General features: G+C 40.1%; 2 protein-coding genes across 10 annotated transcripts in view; one reads left to right on the forward strand and one right to left on the reverse strand.

Moving 5' to 3' along the window:
- sulf1 (sulfatase 1) overlaps positions 1-5,594 on the forward strand; it is an 82,856-nt gene extending 77,262 nt beyond the window's left edge. For 7 of the 9 annotated variants that reach the window (XM_041967809.1, XM_041967811.1, XM_041967808.1 and 4 more), the window contains 3 exons: positions 186-328; positions 887-1,010; positions 4,190-5,594. In XM_041967809.1, coding sequence (XP_041823743.1) covers positions 186-328; positions 887-1,010; positions 4,190-5,136 — 1,214 coding nt within the window. In that variant the 3' untranslated portion in view covers positions 5,137-5,594. Of the gene's footprint in view, positions 1-185; positions 329-886; positions 1,011-2,425; positions 2,460-3,460; positions 3,512-4,189 lie in introns of all 9 variants that reach the window. The other 2 variants (XM_041967815.1, XM_041967816.1) reach the window with 2 other exon arrangements.
- Positions 5,595-6,138: 544 nt separating this feature from the next.
- LOC121628657 (solute carrier organic anion transporter family member 5A1) overlaps positions 6,139-19,574 on the reverse strand; it is a 38,031-nt gene continuing 24,595 nt past the window's right edge. The window contains exons 6-10 of the mRNA XM_041967818.1: positions 14,798-14,996; positions 11,471-11,630; positions 10,854-11,095; positions 10,703-10,767; positions 6,139-9,196 (exon numbers count right to left, since the gene is read on the reverse strand). Coding sequence (XP_041823752.1) covers positions 8,739-9,196; positions 10,703-10,767; positions 10,854-11,095; positions 11,471-11,630; positions 14,798-14,996 — 1,124 coding nt within the window. The 3' untranslated portion in view covers positions 6,139-8,738. The remainder of the gene's footprint in view (positions 9,197-10,702; positions 10,768-10,853; positions 11,096-11,470; positions 11,631-14,797; positions 14,997-19,574) is intronic.

A 19,574-nucleotide genomic window follows, 5' to 3' on the forward strand; every position in this document is an offset into this window, starting at 1 on the left:
TCAAAACTCTCAATTCCCCATTATGGCAGATAAGAGCATTCCTGTGTCAGTCACTATTTGAAACCCCTTTTTTCTACTGTTTGCATCATTTCCAGTTCTCTGCTAAATTCGTTCCACAACTACCTCTTTTTTTCTGTGTGAGAAGATGCAGACTGACAATGATGACAATGTGAATTATTTTCTAGTGGGTGGATTCTGTGCATGCACCAGTTCCAACAACAACACTTACTGGTGTCTGAGAACCATCAACGAGACACACAACACACTCTTCTGCGAATTTTTTACTGGCTTCCTGGAATACTTTGATCTCAACAGTGACCCCTACCAGGTGGGTGAAGAGCTGTCTACAGTCATTCAGCTGGGTGTTCTCACCGTGTATTCCTGCTTTGTTGTCCAGAACCACTTTTATTGGCTAAAATGCATCCATGTGCTCTGGCATTTTTAATCATTTTGAAGGTTTTTAACTTTAAATCTATAGTAAATCCTGCTTTTGTGTTCCAACCATGACAGTTGAATTTAGCTTCATATTGAAGGCTTTATATTTTCTCTTAGGTGAAATTGTACAAAGCCTTTTTGTGCCAGATATTACATGATAGCTTTAAAGGAAAACTGTGCTGATGTAGTAAACACCTTGAATATACAGTAGCTTGTTTGAACAGTTAAACATACTGGGAAGCAGCTGATGAATGCCATTAGTTGTGTATTTGTTGGTGCACTTTTCCATGACACTTTAAGCACACTGTTTTCCAGAGTCTTTTAAATGCAATGCAAATCCTGATATTTGGAATATGTAAAGTTTTTAATTAGTTAGGAAAGTGGAATTATTTGCACTAGATGAAAGTGTGAGCAGTGTCATGATGTGTGTGTAATTGTGTTAAATTTACAGCTGACCAATGCAGTGTACTCAGTGGATCGGGACGTCCTAAACACACTTCATGCTCAGCTCATGGAAATGAGGAGCTGTCAAGGGTACAAGCAGTGTAACCCTCGTCCTAAAGGCTTGGACACAGGTAAAAACACTCATTTCTAGTCTGATTTAAACACATCCTTGGAGGTTATGGTGACATGGACTGATACAGGGTTATATTTATAGCTGTTAGTCAACCAATGACTGAAACTGATTCATCTTACAGAAGAGTTAGTGATTTGCATGAATAATAGCTGAATTGGTTTAAGCAAAAAAATAAATAAATAAAGCCGTAATCTCATGGATGATTTGTTAATAATAACCCTGATTAGTCTTTTACTTTGAGTCTGTTTCTGTCTGGGGTGGTGTGTGTTTCCAAATATCTGCATGCTGCACGTGTTTGGGGGATGATCCATTCAGTGAAATGCTAAAACTTCAGGAGGAGGTGACAATATCTGTACTTAGATTTGTTTCCTTTATCAGTACTTGATTTTTGTTTTGTTTCTTTAAGCACAATGACATACACACACACACTGACCTCTCTTTAAGCCCTTTCTTTCAGCCCCCGATTGCAAACAGATTTTTGTACCAAAAAAAACACAGCTATGTTTCAGTTGTGCGTCCTGGCCATCTTCCCCTTTGTGAGTCACTGAGTGTTAAAGATATTATTTTGAGGATGCTGTCATTATTGCAATTGAGGCCGTTATTTTATTTGAGCCTGTCATGCATCACTGCTTTCATCAGCCATAATATTTTTTTATTACCATCCAGTGATCCAAGCACCCTTAGGAATAGACATCCCAGTGATGGAGGTGGTTAATAAATTATGTCACAGTGACGTCAGCCTGTGGTGTTTGTGTGTGGCATGAACTGGCTATGCTGTTTATGACTTGAGGATAAAACCTTCATGTCTATAATTACCAGCTGGAGAGGAAAGCGCAGGAGTGGCCAAGCTGTGCTGAGACAACTTGATTGTGTTTCAGTGTTGGCATGCCTAAGCTGTCAAAAGCTTGCCAACTCATGTCACAAAACAGCCTAAAATGTCTTACTTGAGCTGGCTGCCCTTCTTCGGGTGAAAAGCCAGTTCTGTCAACCAGTGAAATTGCTGTTGTGGCTCCATCAAGTGATGTTTTCTTTGGAGAAATAGATTATTAAAACTTAATTGTCTGATGAAATGGATCTAGCAGCATCTATTTGCGAAGTGTGACTTAAACCTCACGATCACCCGACTGGATAATGTTGCGTACTTTGCTTTGAAGGGGAAAACCTCTTGAACTTACCACCTATTGAACCACTTGATTCAGAATCAGTTATCACCTTTCCTAGCTGTTTTCCTTCTTTTTGTATCCAGTTTTCTTTCCTCTTCATTCCTTCTTCCAATCATCATTTAATTGCGTTTCTCCATAGCAAGTAGCAGCAGTGCATGAAGAACTCTGTGTGACTGATCGATTTATTTCCCCCTCCACAGCCCTTTGAATCAAAGCATTAACAATCGATTGCTTTTATTTTTTTGATCAGGAGGTAAAGATGGAGGAAGCTATGAGCCACACAGGTATCCACCAAGTTTGTTCCTCTTCAGTAGCTTTTTCTTTAACACCTGCACGGGCTAAACTGCCTCATTCCCAACTAATACATCCATCCATGGAGTGCTGACGCTTGATCTGTGGCTGCATGCTGGGAACACGCTAACAAATCATAAAAGATTTTTTTTTTTTTTTTTTCCCACCTCTGCGCACACAGTCTGTCTTCACCTATATCTGCTGTGTAATGTGAGTCTGCAACTACTTGAAAGTGTAATCAGCTTATATTTTTTCCTGCTATTCATTTATACCAATCTCTTGTGTTTTAAAATAATGATCAGAGCTGATTTCATTCATAAGATAGCATGGCTACATGTAAAGGTAATAATCCAGAGTGGTACAGAGAGGTGCTGCGTATGTGTTTACCTGAGGTCAAACTGAGCATCCAGTGCATGTGAATGACAATGCATGGTGCTGTATCATCCCCCTCATTCATCACTGAAAGCTGAAGGAATAGGTTGACACTTTGCAGAATAAGCTTATGAGATGATTGATGCTGCTATTGGCCTTAAGGTTATGCAGCCAAGAGATGGTTAGCCTAGCCTCCAAGGAATCAGCATTGTCTTTTAAAATTAAGGGGGGGTTGTTTTATATAGAGTAACATGCTGCTATTTGTTGGCTCTAGTCATATAGCTGCTTCCTTGTTCTTACTGTTGTTATGCTAAGTTAGCATGTCCTGGCTGAAGGTTTTGATTTAACTGACAGATATCAAAGAGTATCAATCAGCTCATCTAACTTTTGGAAAGGGAAATGAGTAAATAAGTACCTAAAATGTGAAACTATTCCTTTAATACATTATCTTCCATGTAATACCATCCATGTCCTCATATAAGTCATTGCATCCTGTGCCAGTGTAACATTTCATTCAGAGTAGCTCTCACATCCGCTCATGGACATTTGCTAGTGGTAGAATGGACATGTCTGTCCCTTACTGATCTCTGTACTTTTGACCCCTCTGGCACCTGCTTACCAGGCGGCAGCAGCATCGAAAGTGGTCAAAGAGGAGACCAAGCCTCTCCTTCCTGTGAGTCCATCAGCCTATGTCAAACCATCTCTAGCCGCAGTAGAAGAAAGCTGATCTCACATGGAGCCAGAAGTGGTCCTGATGCTTCTTTTAAATTCAGTCATTAAACTGAGCCCAGCTCTGATTTAAGCTTTTGCTGTGGTTTGCTTTTGATTCTTTTTCTGATAGCATTTTGAATTCCTTTATCATTTTTTTCCCAGGGATAAACCATTTAATTTCAAGCTCATTTTCTTTATTTCCTTTTTCTCGAGCCTTTTCTTCTTTTGCCCAACATTTTTGTATCTTCTGCTCCTTTTATTTCAGGTTACCTGACTTTGCCTTTCAGTTCACCGCAGGCCTGCCTTGAACTATGCCGTTAAACATTTTCTGTGCAGCTTAGTGTGTTAGCCGTTTATAATATATAATTAAATGTTTTTTCTTTTCAGTCTTTCTTAATGTGAATTAGCAAGAAGGCAGCATGTTTGCACTACTCATGGCTTGAGCTCAGTGTGATCGCTGCGTTTATCTATTGCTGCTTTTAAGTGTGCATGTGCCTGGGGCCAAAGACCCCACATGGTTGGCTGCTGTAGTGAGAACCAGAAGCTGGGCATGACTGCATGCTGTCTGAGTAAACATGAAGATCTGCTCTTTCTTTCTACTCCAGAACCCTAAAGTCTTGTGTTTCTTTTTCTTTGGCAGCACACAGCCAGTATGGGAAGGACGACAGGGTTAAGCTACCCAACTTAACAGATGAAGAGGTGAACTGGCAGGAATTGGAGGATTTGTATAGCATAAACGAAAGCCTGTATGAATGTAGGCCTGACTACAGCCCCAGTCTAGACAACTGGGCTAACTTCCAGAAGGACATAGATAAAATGTTTGCACTGCGACATGTTTTCAACAAATTCAACCAAACCCAAAAGCTTGACGACTCCACCCTGCCAGAGCTGGGCTCTGGGGCCGGGGGTGGAAGCCTTGATGAGGGCAGTGGAGAAGAGCTGGCCTCCACCAGTGACATCTGGCTGGGTTTGGCTGAAGAGACTCACCTCACCACCCCCGACCCCAGCAGAACGCCATCGGCACCACCCACATGGGAAAGGAAACTGAAACCTGTGGTAAATGACCTTCCTGAGAGCTTTGTGAACAGACTTGGGGCGTCTGTTATGTCGCCATCACTGGGGACAGTGTCATCATGGGGTCCAAGCGAAGACAAAGCTATCCTTCAGACTGATACGTGGGTGCAGCAGCTGGAGGAAATGGATGGAGAGATATTTAGCGGGAACGGACTGACGGAGCTAGAGACGCAACATGACAGCCTCTTGCGTTCTCACAACAGCTTGCAAGCCCAGTTAGAACCCCTCCCAGCCCACAGAGGGTTCACCAGTCTGCAGCATCTCAGCCACAACCTGGACCCTGAAGAAGAGGAGGACATTTTCCAGGCCCAAGGCTACCTACCTTTCTCTCCACAGACTCTGAGGCCAAAGGTGCAGGTTGGTGCCACCAGGACCCCCACCGCCACCACACAGTCTAGCACCTCACAGAACGTCGGGGTGGTACTGAAAGCGCTGCCTCAATCAACTCTGCCCCACAGTTTGGACTACGAGGGCAGCGGCTCTCTGCCTCATCCCTCCAATCAGACCCTCTGAGGCGGACATGCACTCTGACCAGCCAGCCAATGAGCTCCTGGTTGCCATAGTGACACAGACACTGATTAGGAGATAAGCTTGCCAAGAGCAATGGCAAATAATGCCACCTCAGTCAGAGTTGTATAATAAGTATTAAATTTGTTTATTTTTTTACTGGTGCCTACATTTATTAGTAAACAGTGTTGTGTTTTATATATATATATATATATACATACACATATATATACACATTTATATATATAGATCTATATATATATAGATATATATGTGTGTGTGTGTGTATATTTAGAAAAAAAAGTCTTAATACAGCTGAACTTAAGAGTTGCTATTAAAACTTAATAATTCCATGCAGATAAACTGAACACTGTTTTAAAGTTTTTATGAAAAACAGTGAGTGGTGAAACCATCTCAGTAGATGGATGGATGGATGGTAAGGCTTGGTAAATTACTCTGCAGTCTAAAAACAAAAGTTGTTGAAACTTGATTTTTCCAGTTATAGGAGACTTCATAAAAAAATAAATCTTAAATGCACTTTGCCACATTATGATACTCGTTCTTCTGATTGAAAAAAAAAAGTGTGTGCACCACCTGAATTAAAATGATTGAGGATCCAGACTAACATATGTCTACTGGGATACAAAATTTGATGAAATTTCAAAAAGTGAAGACACAACCTGGACCAGAACCTACAAAAACAATATGAATAAATTCTGTTGTGCAAACATCTTATTCATCCTCAACTCATACTTTTAGCATTTTGTTTCTTCAATGTAGCAATAAAAAGTTTAGACAATCATGAAACTTTGGACTATATTTAGCACCAGCAGCATGCTATTACCTAAAATATCCAGTCTAAATGAACCTACCTGCTATCTGTACAGGCAAAAAAAGAAAAAAAATGCATGATTTGTTTTTTATCACAGGCCACTTTTTTTTTTAACTAATTAGCTGTAGCATCCTTGACCACACCAGGTCTGACCGTGCAGTCTGTCAACACTGAAGTTAAATTTCCTTATTTCCTCAAAATTACCTGGGAGTTGGAAAATGTTCAGTGTGTAACTTTTTTTTTTTCAAAATATTACCAACTGATAATGCTGTGCATGATGTTGTGCTTTGATAATCACTGAAGAGTTATTTCAAATGTAACAGGAAGTGGTCGCACAGTTTGTCAGTATTGCAGTTCTATTTTAAATTGGTCACAGAAAAAAAAGTCACTCAATCCTTTTTTCTTTCTTGATGGTGTGTAGAAGAACTCTGGTTTCAGAAAAAAGCCATGATGCTGTTAAATAAACTCAGTCAACATCAAACTTTGCCCCACCACTTGTCTGTATAAACACTTTATGACTCCACCATTTTCTTTTTTTTCATTTTAAAGTTTTTAATGACAAATATCAAGTATTCAAGGTGTTTGTAAAGCAAATGTTCACAAACTTCAATTCCACTTCGGCTCCTGCGGAACACAAAGCAAAAAGAGCTCAACTTCCAGAATATAGCTTGGGTTATGTCCTGAACTGACATGAAGTTCAAATTTGCCTTTATAATCCTTCAGAGCAATGGAGGAAGGGTAGAGAATCAGTACAGACAGAGATAGCGGCCTTCTGAGTGCCATGACTTAAACATTTTTAATAATTTACCAGTGTAACCCAGATGAAAACCTCTTGACTCCCTCCCGCAATGACGTGAGATGATCTCGACCCTTCCCATGTGAATAATACTGTTCAGACCCCGCAAGATAAATCCAACGTGTAGCTGTTATGTAAGTTCATAAATACACTTCTATGTGCAAACTCTGTAATATGCATAATTTGCTTTTTCGTATTTACACGGCCATTTATGAATATGTACTTTGATGTTCTAAGTCACAATACTAAAATTAGCCATTACAACATGATAATCTTCACCTGGGAGATTACCAAGATTCTTACACAAAACTTAACTTTTTACTTCATTCACTGCATTAGATTCCTCGTTAAGTGCAACATTTATTAACTAAAATTCATAATTATCAAAATACTATAGTTTTATCAGGGGGCTTTTGCTGACCCGCATAAGGTAAAAAAAAAATCTTAAAATTTGGTTTTCAAAACGTGTCTGACGTTACTTTTTGTATTTATTTTGATATGTCTAATACCAGAACACAAAAAGGCCTTGTTGTCATGTTTTCCACTTCTTTACAGTAATTTCCCCTTAGGTTCAAAGTAAAATCATATGATACTTGTACCATGAGCCCAGCATAGAAGCAAATTTACTCTGGCATCTTACAGTTCAGGCTCATGCAATAGTTTAAGCTTTAACATCAAACTAGAGAATATTTTAAAAATCCAAGAGAGCAGATCTGATTTTTTTATTTGAATCCCCTGAAGTATAATTTTTTGAAAACTGTCGAAATACAGAGCAGCATTTAATTTCTAACCAAGACTTTTATAGTACAGTGAGTCTGACCAACAGTAACATTCATTGGCCTTCACGCAATCTTCTCTCTGTCCACTAGAGGGCCCAAGAACTGAAAAAGCATCAGATTCTTCTAGCTGATAAACGGGGCCATGCTTGCGGCACTAAATCTTTTAAGTCTAGACATCTAAATAACTACTATGTACATTTGATGACCTCTTAGAATGGAGGAGCCATTGCAATACAAAGCCAAAATGAGATATTTCTTCATCTGGTTTTGAAAAAGGGTGAAAGAAAAACCACAGTTGTGCCACATTTTCAAACCTGTCACATGTTTAGGTCCTACAGTAGCTTCAGCACATAAATGATTCTCATTTCCTTTTTCCCCATTTGCCACTTAACATTTAAATAAGATCACAATATAAAATGGTAGCTTTCACTGACATTGTACCATTGGTGCTTATTTATTTTTAGCCTGATGTTACCAAGCGCAGGCTAAAAAAAAAAGTTTGCAACTGTGACAGATGTTTCTAATCACAAAAGCTAAGGGTCTGCAAAGCGAAGTGAAGCGAAGAGACTGGCTTGTCATTAACTAGCTTGAACCCTGATGGCTAGCTTTGTATTCTGGACTGGCCAAAACAGCCTAAGAGGCACTGTTAAGGAAAAGAAAAAGGAAAGAAAATGAGGTGATAGGATGTGGACAACTTGTGTGAACCAGACAAGACAACAGCTCAAACTGTCGCAAAAAAATGAAAGCATGAACAGGCCAACAACAACTAGATGTGTGTATATTGCGCAGAGAAGAAGGAGGTACATGTGGAATACAGAGGGAGCTGTACAGTACTGAGAGGGAATGAGCTGTACACTGATTTTGCATAGGTCAGGTTTGTCTTTTGTGCTTTAGATGACATGTTGATGACTCATCTGTCTGTACAGAGTCTATAATGCCACGCCCATTAACAGTAGCACCATGTGATGTTCATACGTCGTCCAAACTGTGATGAAATGGCTGCAGCTGATGATATGAGCTGAGAAAAATGTCTTTCCACCTGTTTCCATGAACAATGAGCAGCCCTTTAGTTATGGTGGGCATCTTGTGCCTCTGCCTGCCAGTCTGGCATCTGATTGGTGTAAAAGTAGACACTGTTGTGCATAAACACAAACAGGAAGGCACATGTCACAATGAACCCCAGAGGGAGGCTGGCAAGATTTCAGACATGGGCGGAGCCTCTGTGATGATGTGGCAACAAGACGGGTGGAGTTATTGCTTTGAGAGCATTGCCTGGGCAACTGAGGCTACTGTGGCCTCGGTTGAGCAGCAGGGCAGCAGGCGGCTCCGGTCGGGGAGGGATGAACACGGGGCAGGAGCGGGTGCGGGCGTGGCTTTTCTGGCCCCCGACGTGACAGATGAGCTCGCTAACAGTGCCCAGCGGAGGCAGGTGCTGGCGCCAGCGCTCGGCCCGCGCCTCCTTGTGCTTGATTGAATACCAGGTGAGGAAGATGAAGACAAAGCCGACAAACTTCAGGCTGGCGGCCAGTCCGAAGTAGACAAAGCGGAAAGAGGTAACGTCGTACTCCCAGCAGGAGCCGTGCACGCCGCAGTCCTGCTGCCAGAGCATGCAGGTGGTGTCAATGACAGCACCGAAGTAGATGGGCGTGGGTATGTAGGCTGGAGGAGAAGACAGAGGCTGAGATTAATGACTTCTACCTTCTCTTATTAGTTTCATACTAGAAAACAACCCTCAGCTGGTTTTGAGTAAACGCTTTACAAATTGTAAATGTGCCAAACATGTGGCCTGGAAAACCTTTTTATTCTCACATGTACACACCATTTTCACATTTAGAACAGTTTTGCTTGTTTATCTTTATGCATTACTTACAATTGAAAATATCTGAGGCATAAAATTGACTATTTATTACAATTTTCACTTTGTAAACCAGTAAGGTTAACATTTCAGGGGAACATTTACTGTAGCTATGATGTCACCATTGTCAATCGAATTTAGTTACATAACAGTCACACATACACATACTGATGAAGTATATTGGATTTTTTGGGCTGTAAGCCTTAAAACTCAAAGCCATTTTTTTCCTTATAATTTTTTTCCTTATAATAATACTTTGTAAAAATAACTTACAGATCAACAGGGACCAAGTCTTTTCTCATCTGCATATCATTATTCCTTTTTTATTATGAAAATGTGATAAATAATGGCGTTATCATAGATGACTTATTGTAGGTTTACCATAGAGTCTGAATAAACACTACATTTTGTGCCTGGTTATAAACCTCCTAGACGAGATATAAAAGCCTGGAAAATTTTGCTTATCAATTACAATTCACCTCACATAGTCACACACTAACGTTCCTGAGAAATAGCAGTTTTAAGGTCTCATAAAATGATTTTTTTCTTCTTGAACTTAAATTTCATCATTCATTTTGATAAATACTCATGAAGGCTGTTTGTATACTATCAATATTTTATCAGTGTACCTTCACTTTCTTTAAAATTCATATTGCATTTAATCCATTTTCTCTAAGTTCATCTCAATGATGTAACAATAAGGAATTTAGTGCTGCAGCACCTCTTTAGACCACTTGGTGGCACCATTTAGCTTTATGCTAGAGAAACTTCACTGTAGAGATAAAGAAAGCCACTGTTTTTAGACATATAAAACGTACTAATGATGTGTAGGAAAACAGACTACACAGAATGATATTTAGGAGTTCAAATTCTTCCACACACACCTGGGGGCCCTCTATACACACTGTGCAGCCGTTTATGACACATGAAAGTGGCTTGTCTCATTAAAGAGTAACACCAAGCTGATCAGAGGCATGTTAGAACCCAATCACCCAGAGGGCTTTTCAACATCTATCAACACAAAGGTTAGCAGAGGTTCACTACTGTGCTGCATTCCTGCTCTCTGTAAAATTATGGGCTGTCACCTAGCTGTAGAAGGAAGAAAATATTTTTGAAGAAGTGGATTAAAGACCAGCAGGAGAAGTGACAAGCTGCATGTTGTTGGCTAAATCCTTGAACTACTCAGGAGGCCATTGACGGCCTAATTACTAAAATTAATTACAAATGTATTACTTCTCTCTTAATGACACCTGCATCTTGTAATCTTAAGTTAGGATAACTTAAGGAGAAGGGGGTTCTAAGGAACATACCAAGTGTTCGGAGCAAAACGAACTGCATCCCAAGAGCAAAAGGCCTCTCTTGTTCATCAACAGACCTGAAGGAAGACAAACATGCAATAAAATTAATTTGCTGCTCTGTATTATTAATATTTGACAATAACCAACAGAAGTTGCTTCTAACCTGAGTGTGACGATGATGGCAGACGGCTGGGCACACGCGGTGATGAGTGTGACAATGAAGAGGAAGATGAGGAAAGGGATGAGTGTGTTGCAGGTGCGGTCGCACTTCCCCGACATGGCATAGCCATTTTCATTCAGGTATGTTTTGACGATGACCAGCTGGAGCTGGTTAACCTGGCCACCGGAGGATGGAGTGATGACCTGTCTGCTCTGCACGCAGCCGCAGTCAGTGTAGTTTCTGATCTGTGCACAAAAAAGCAAAGAAAACCGTAAGATCCAATCTGTTTAAGACTGCTAAAATCTCAAGTTAATTCTGCAGACGGGGAGGCACCAACCATATGGTGCAATAGGCGATCTTGACAAAGAATCTAAACATTTTTCTTCCTTGTATTGCAAATTATTTCCTATCTGATATTGTTGTGGAGTCACTTCCTGCACCTCCAGTGTACTGGGAGTATGCAAACATGTCTTTGTGTATCAGCAATGATTTATGAGGGCTTTACTCAAGTTCTTTCAAATATTTTTCAATAATTCTTTGCAGAAATTGTTCATTTAATAGGAAAACAAAAGGAGTTCTGCATGCATTGAGTATGCCATAGTAATTGTAGAGGCCCTCACCCCGGTGCTGTCATTGCCCACAGTGCTGCATCCAGCCAGGCAGGGGTTGAAGTAGGTGATGCCGTCAGAGCCGCAGACTGGCGCGTACTCATGGATCCTGCAGCCACAGTTCACATTGCAGCTGCCTGTAAGGTTCCTGTGGGTCATGGTCAGGGTTGGACTGCACACACAAACACAAATTGAGAACAATTTTAACTCTTTAGGTCTGACAAGTTTTCCTAAAATTTATTATTGTTAATCTGTGGAATCTGCTTTAATTAGCTTCAACCTCAGCCGTCACCGGCCTTTATGACGACAGAGATGAGGAGGAGAGGAAGCGACATCTCCGCTGGCTCTTTGGCCAGTGTGGGAACAGTTGTTCTAAGCCAAACAGGACTTTGGCTTCATCTAAACCAGGAGCAGTGAAGCGAGGCCTGGGTTTTTCTGGGAAACTTCACCCTGAGCCCTGCGGAACAGACTAGGACGGGCCCTAACAACACAACATTTGGGTGGTGGGGTCATGCTGACACACACATCCAACACTAATAGGACCTCTCTCCCAGAAGGTTTTTAATCTTTAAATATTTTTTTCTTCGTGACTCATTTTTTAGAGAAGGCAGTTTGTAATTATCAGATAAAACTCAACGAAACTCAAAGAAAAGTTGCGCCTTAAATCAGTGAACCATCATTTTGCACAAGACCATAAAGCAATCATTTGCACTTTCTAAATTAGCTGTCAGTGGGGAAGGACATTTGGGCTCGTCCTGACATGACAGTGACACATTCCTGACACAATGTGTGTATTTGCAGACGGGCAAAATGGCATAAGTCCTGATGGAGTCACAGGCTTTGCTGCACTGATTGCACATGCCCTTTTCCAGGCAAAACCCCAAATTTCCTGAATCCTCCAGATGTTGTGTCGCTGAGCTGAAGGCTGCACTACATAAAGAATATAAAATAAGAAACAGAGTCAAAAGAGCGAGTGGCTTTATCTGCTTCATCACTGCAGACACCTAACAGGGAAAATGACAGCAAACAAACCTACAATTATAAAAAAAAACCTTATAATGAACGAAGGTCCTGTAATCCACCATCCAAACATATAATCATGCAACGCTGCTGCAGATATTTAAGACTATTACATAAGCGGGTATGCCTCTTGGCTCCGACCTTACTTATCAGTCTGTCAGCTTGGCAGCAAAACCACGTCTAGACCAGTGTGTGTGAGTGTAGACACAAAGGGGAGATTTCAGCTAAACATTCCTCATGTGGGTGCTTCACTGCAACCGGTGACCGGTGCTGTCCATAATGAGGTGCCCTACAAACTCACACGGTCCTGCTGACCCCTCTATAAACACTGCTTCACTATAAACACTGAGTAAAACTACCATCATTAATACACCAGTCGCAGGGCTTTAAGGACACACAAGCTGTTCTGTAAAGAATCAGCAGGATTAACTTAGTAATGTAATAGTAATTTTTAGAGGATTAGTAATCTTGGTAAGTTTTAAGCTCATTATTAAATAATTTTTTCATATAGGTCTTGCTTGAGAGTAGTTCTCAGCTGCTTAACGGTAAAAATTACCATTAGGTTTCCTTTATTTCATGCAGCACCAGATGTTTTAGAGTCTTTGTCTACAAAGCCATGATGTTGTAACATGTGCAGACTGTGGTTCAGCTGGATCTTACTGAAATTAATAAATTCCTAAAACCTCATGGATGATTGATTTTGAGCTGTGTTAAGACTATTCCTGACAAAAAAAAAACACAAACTCCAAAGTAATCCCACAATTTTTTTGATCATGTCTTATAACCCACCAAGTATGTGGTGGTGCGGTTCCCTTGCAGATGTTCAGGAGTTTTTATTAGAACTTTAGAAGCACGCTGCCATGAAAGAAGCAGGAAAGGAGCAGTAGGCTGGTTTATTGCTTTGCTGTGCAACTGATTTCTGTTTTTGAACAATAGTGTTACCCTCATTTTCATCCCAGAGGGAAAGGGGCCAGTGTTTAATGCTTCACTCACTAACTGATGTCAAACTCATGTTCAGAAGACTTATACGTGACCCACAATGAGCTCACCCTCCTCCTATCCAGTCCATAGATTAATAAAAGCTAACAAATGCTTCTTTGCCTGCTGATGTAGACTGCTGCTATGTGCCCCTATTCTCTAAATTAATTGATTAACTGATGATAAATGTGGGTCACTACTAGTGAAACCTTTCAAATATGTAGAATATTGTATATTATATTGTACATTATTTACTGTAATCAATTTTATAATGTTTTAACTGGCTAAAATACAGAGGACACTTGGTCTCTTTCTGCAGGCTGCTCACATAAATGTTACATTTCCATTTTAAGTAGTTACTGTTATTGAAGGGGAAAGAGAAAGAGAATATAATATCATTAGTAACTGAATAAAATATCAATATATGCTACATATGTGTTTTCTAGACCTGCTTTAATTGCACATGCGCAGCTCACATAAAGCAGAGATTTACATCAGATATTAATGCAAGCAGTAACCACTTAAACAGTAGCAGGGACGGTAGCATTGTAAGATTTATGAAGTATGTTTTGTTGCATTTTTTTAAGTTAAAAATTGAAAACCAAATTGGGTTTAATTTGATTTTAGCAACAATCCAATTATAATATATCCACATTGTCAATATAATATAAATATGTCATAAACAGTTATTTATCTTGATATCATGATTACCATCTATACCAATAATGTATATCCCACACCATTTTCCACTTCACATTAGTCTCTCTTATATCAGGCCCAGAGAGCGCAGCAGTTAAAACTTTTTCTCTTTTCCCTTTATAACGTGACAGTTTGCTGTGAATACTAAGATCAGAATCTATCACAGTATGTGTGACATGTTAAGTCAGTTTGCAGGGTCTTTTGCATCATCCAAGGTCAGTGTGTGGATGGCGACTCCACGCATCTGTGACTGTGGGTACATGTGTTGACGAGCTCCCTGTTTCTGCCCGTGGGGCTGACACATCGGATGACTGGCTGTTAACTCTGCAGCCAAAGTGGTGTCGAGCAGCAGCTTCAAAAATAGAGGTGGCAAAGTGATTCACCAGGGCCCCTAGAGCAGATGCCGGTGTTGCTAATTAATCATTTGCACTCCAACACAACAAAACACATGAGGATGATGGGAATGGTGGTAGGATCCCAAGCCCACCCTCTTCTCAGAAATATCGTCACGCATCGGCAAAATGATTCATAATGTGTATTTCACACAGAATCTAAATCTTCCTGCTGGAGAACTCTGAGAAGAGGTCAAACATTTTGCTGTAGCTACTGAGATTTTAAAATCTGAATGAAAATCCTTCTCACCCTGTGGTGTAGGGTATGTTGATGCCTCCTAAATTGATACTCTCGCAGCCCACTATGAAGAGGGTAGAGAAGCAGAGCAGAGACACACCGCTGCAGATCATGGCCAGCTTGGCCGACTCTCTCGCACCGAGCTTCAGCTTCTTAATGATGTAACCCCCTAAAACGATCCCCACTCCGGCACTGGGCACGATGATCAAACCTGAGAAACAGAGAGAGAGAGAGAGAAGGAGAAAAAAAAAACTGGTCAGGTGGACGTGTTGCAGATAGAAACTAGAAAATTAAGTCACGAAATGTCAACACTGAATTAATTACTTAGAGGAATGAATGCTATAAGCATGCAGTCTACAAGAGTTTTAATCAGATATACTCAACACGAATACAATGTGAGGGTTTCATGAAAAAGAGCTGGAGCTTCTTGCTGAAAGAAGAAATGCCAATGTCTTTCTGACTTCCCCCATTTAACTGATAAATGATTTCATGACAAGAAAGAACAGAAAATAGGCTTTTCTCTATCAATGCGACCAGGCCTTGCTACGGGCGACCACTGAGTCTTTTTGTGCTGGAACACGTGCTCTGTTCACTTAAGCCCCTCAAACTGACGGCAATAGGCAGTACTGGCTGCTAGCGGGATTAACCGAGTGCTAAGTGTCATCGTGCAAGAATTATGGCCTAAAGAGGCTGCACATGGCAGCCCTCGAGTTCAGCTACAGGCTCTCAGTCTGGTAATGAGGAAGATGGGGTCAGTCAGCAGGGTTGGTGGGTTGGTCAGAGAGAGTATCAGCAGAGAATTTTTAAAACTACATATAATATCTGGCTTCTAGCTGCATTTCTCAGTGTGTGTTTGTGTTAAAAACAGATGAACACATGAAGACAGAGCATGCTCAGTGACAGCCTGGCAACAGACTGTGGCATATTATCATCATCTAAGTGCATGTTTACTTACCAGAACATGTGCTTTCCAAAAGATTAAGCATTTGCACACTAAAACCATGCAATATGGCATTCACACACACACACACACACACACTCAAGATGCTGCATGAATGATATCTGGATTAATAGCTGTGCAGACATTAGGGACTTTTAACTGATATAATGTATGTGTGCGAATGAATATATATATATATATATATATATATATATATAAAAAAAATATAAAAAATAGTTTATTTTATTGTATTTGTATTTAATATTTGTATTTTATATTTTCTTAATCTGTTTTTCTTCCTTTTTTTCTGTACTCGCACACAAATTTCTCTATTGTAGGACTAATAAAGTCTTATCTTAAATTGGTGTGGTTGGTTTTATTCCAGAAAACAGGCGACTGCTGCACAGAAAATGAAGAGAAATACTTTTAAAAGTAGTGAAGAAATAAAAGGATAATGATCAGGATAAAGGGTACATTTCTTTGCTGGTACAGAACACCAAACAAGTGGAGAAACAACCAGAAAGCACAGCAATGGCAACTGTGGGTAAACTGCTTCTGAGTGGGGCGTGTGTGATGTTGCAGCTCTATTTCTGTAGCAGCATCTAATGAACATGTAGCAGTGGCAGCACTTTAACGGGGCATGATACTGATTCAACAAAGTGTTAGTTGGGCTATGAGTCGACACTGCATCACCAAGCTTCTTATCCATCTTTACCCCTCTTTGGACATACGGTATCAGCCTCTTTGTCTTTTACTGTTTATTTTAAATACCCATTATCACTAATTATAGCATTTAACACTTCACTAACAGAAAATGCATCACTTTGTGAGACAATCTTTGGAGTAAATTAGATCAAATATGGTTCCAAACAGAAAAACTATATTAAATCTTTAGTCAATTCAGTTACATTTATGTATTTTACTGAACAACATCTACCGTGGCTGTGAGAAAGTGTGAAGGCAAAATAGTTATCCATTTATAGTAATAATAAAGTGTACTTGACAAATGTGTGATAATGATCAATCTATTTGGGGTCAAATATCAAATTCAGTATCTAGTGGACCGTCACCAGTATTCATACAGAAAGAACCAGTGCACATGTGACGCAGTAGCAGCTGTCGTCCATCAGGCCCTTACCTGGAGGAGAAGGATGCCCATGTCAGGTTCCTCTTCCTGGATTTCAGCTCAGCTTTTATTACAATCATCCTTCAGAACCTGATGAACAAACTAGCAGTGCTTGGGCTAAAACTGTCTCTGTGTAACTGGGTGCTGGACAGAATACAGACTGTAAGGATCCATGATTGCCTCCCTTTACCCATTACACTCAACACAGGTACCAGGGCTTGCACATCTCGAACAGCCTCACCTGGACCCCTAAAATCACCAGCATAGTGAAGAAGGCACACCAACGTCTCTACTTCATGAGGAAGCTCAAGGCTGTTGGACTTAAACTTATATCCCTCACCTCCTTCAACATGTGTGAGGTGTTGAGCATTCTGACGCAGTCCAGCTCAGTGTGGTATAGCTGCACAGCACTGGGCAAGAAAGCACTGCAGCGGGTTGTTAAAACAGCCGGCAGGATAACCAGGTATAACTTTCCATCCAATGAAGACATTTACACAATCCACTGTAGGAGCAGGGCCTCCTTGATCAGGGCTGACTCCACCCACACTCCTCATGGACCATTGACCCCTCTGCCCTCAGGCAGGAGACTGAGGAACATCAAGGTCCTGGCTGAGGTCCAGTTTCTTCCCTGAAGCAGACTTTTAAACAAACACTGCACATTTTTAACTTGGGCTAAACTCAGGCTAAACTTTGTGTTAAAATTTGTGTTTTTCTAAATTCTGTCAACAACAACTGTATGTCAGCTCTAATACTAAGTGACTAATCACTAATAATCCATATTGGCTCAGAGTCTATAACTAATTGTCTTTTAGATCTCCATTAATAAAAATAAAATAAAATAAAATAAAATAAAATTTGTAAAACAATCACTTTACCTGAAAACATTGAGGTCATGCTTATAACACAAAATATTGCAGTTCTGTCTCAATCAATTCAACTTGATTTTGAACAAAAATTTATTTTATTTAGTTTATGGACTCTATGATGTGATTTCAACAGAAAAAAAAGGATTTTTTTTTAGGTAAGACACTTTGTAACTTTGGATTAACATATTTTTTTTACCCTGTGTGGGAAAGAAACTAAACTAAAATACAACACCTCAAAATGATGAACTCAATCCATATTTTTTCCACAGAACATGAGAAGTCATTTCATGTGGTTTGGTTTACATAAATGTTCACATCCAAGTTTTCATTAATTTGTCTAGTATAACAAGCCAGATCATCATAAAAAATAATCATTAATAGTAGGGACAATATGTTCCTAACAGACTATCAGTGAGGGATTAATGAACCTATGAGTGCTCATTAGATCACATAATTCATGTAGAAATACCCAAAGGAGGTCAGTCTGTTGCCAAATAAGTGTCTATTGTTGTTTCACTTCATCATTCATTAAGATCATTTCAATCCTAGTAGCAGTTACAAAACTGAAAGCACATCTTGCTGCTAATTCAGCTTTAGCTTTTAATGTAGATTGCTACTTAAAACAGGAATTACTATGAGCATTATATTTGTTTTAATGGCTCTGTGCATATTAATGCTCACTGGGTCTTCAGGCAGTTTAAAAAAATGTGTATGCTTCAGCAGCACAACATGAAGGCTCTTTAGCTGCTCAGTACTCAGCAGCATTTACCAGCTGGAAGCTAACATCTTCTGCCTGGATAATGGTTTTATTAGAGGTTTTATTACTAAAAACAACTAAATACTAATGTACCAAGAATTCCAGTACTGACAGAAATGTGGGGAAATCATAAGTAACAGAACAAGCCCTTGGCACAGAGCAAATCAATATCCAATTTCCTCTGCAATGTTTGACTTGTGGTTCTCTGAAGGTCAATCTTGAATTTGGGTTTTTAAATGTCAGTTTCTGTTGTTTAAAACTGTTGACGCATAACCAAAAATCAAATAACCACTAGATTCAGATGTGATCTATTAAATCAGTCCTACTGAACGACAACAAACCAGCTTATTTCAGTCATCGGGAAAAGGCCAAAGTCTGTCCGTGCACCTGGTTCTCTGAGGAAGCACAGCACTCCCATCAACAGGAGTGCCCACTCCTCATCATCTCCAACCATCATCACATCCTAGTAACCTGGCAGCGTTTGGGTAGTCAAGGCAACTGCACCACCCATTTGCCCTTACCCCCCGTATCCTGGCAACAGGCAGATGAGATTGTGTGTATTTCTGTGTTTGTGCGTGTCTCGCAGGAACCATATGTAAGCCTGCAGACAACTTGAACATACAAAAACAAGTGCACAGACTGTTTTACTTTCAAAACCATAATTGAGTTTTCAATCACTGGTTACTGTAACAATCCTGCTACCAGAATAGCTGTGCATTAGCAACACTGGCTCAGACACACAAGAGGGATTAGACTGCGTCTTTGTGCTTCCGATTTACTGTATGTGCTGCACAAAATTGAGGCAGAGCAGAAGGTTGTGTCTGTATGTGTCTGAGTCCACAACATGGTGACTGTATCCTGCAGTCAATAGAGAATTGTGTATTGCAGTCAGTGGATGAAATGAAGGCTTATCGCTGAATGAAATCCTGCAGGGCTCAATGACTCATTACTGCTTCTTACTTGTGAATCACTGCATGCACGAGGAATGGTGAGAAAAAAAATCAGTCCAGTTTGAACAGTCTGAAGTCTGGATTTAAAACTGCACAACTTGGAAATGATTGGAAAGGACATTTGTTTAGAATTTTTTACAAATTTTCCAA

The sequence above is a fragment of the Melanotaenia boesemani genome, chromosome 18, assembly GCF_017639745.1.
Source record: "Melanotaenia boesemani isolate fMelBoe1 chromosome 18, fMelBoe1.pri, whole genome shotgun sequence".
In the NCBI taxonomy this organism is placed as follows: Eukaryota; Metazoa; Chordata; class Actinopteri; order Atheriniformes; family Melanotaeniidae; genus Melanotaenia; species Melanotaenia boesemani.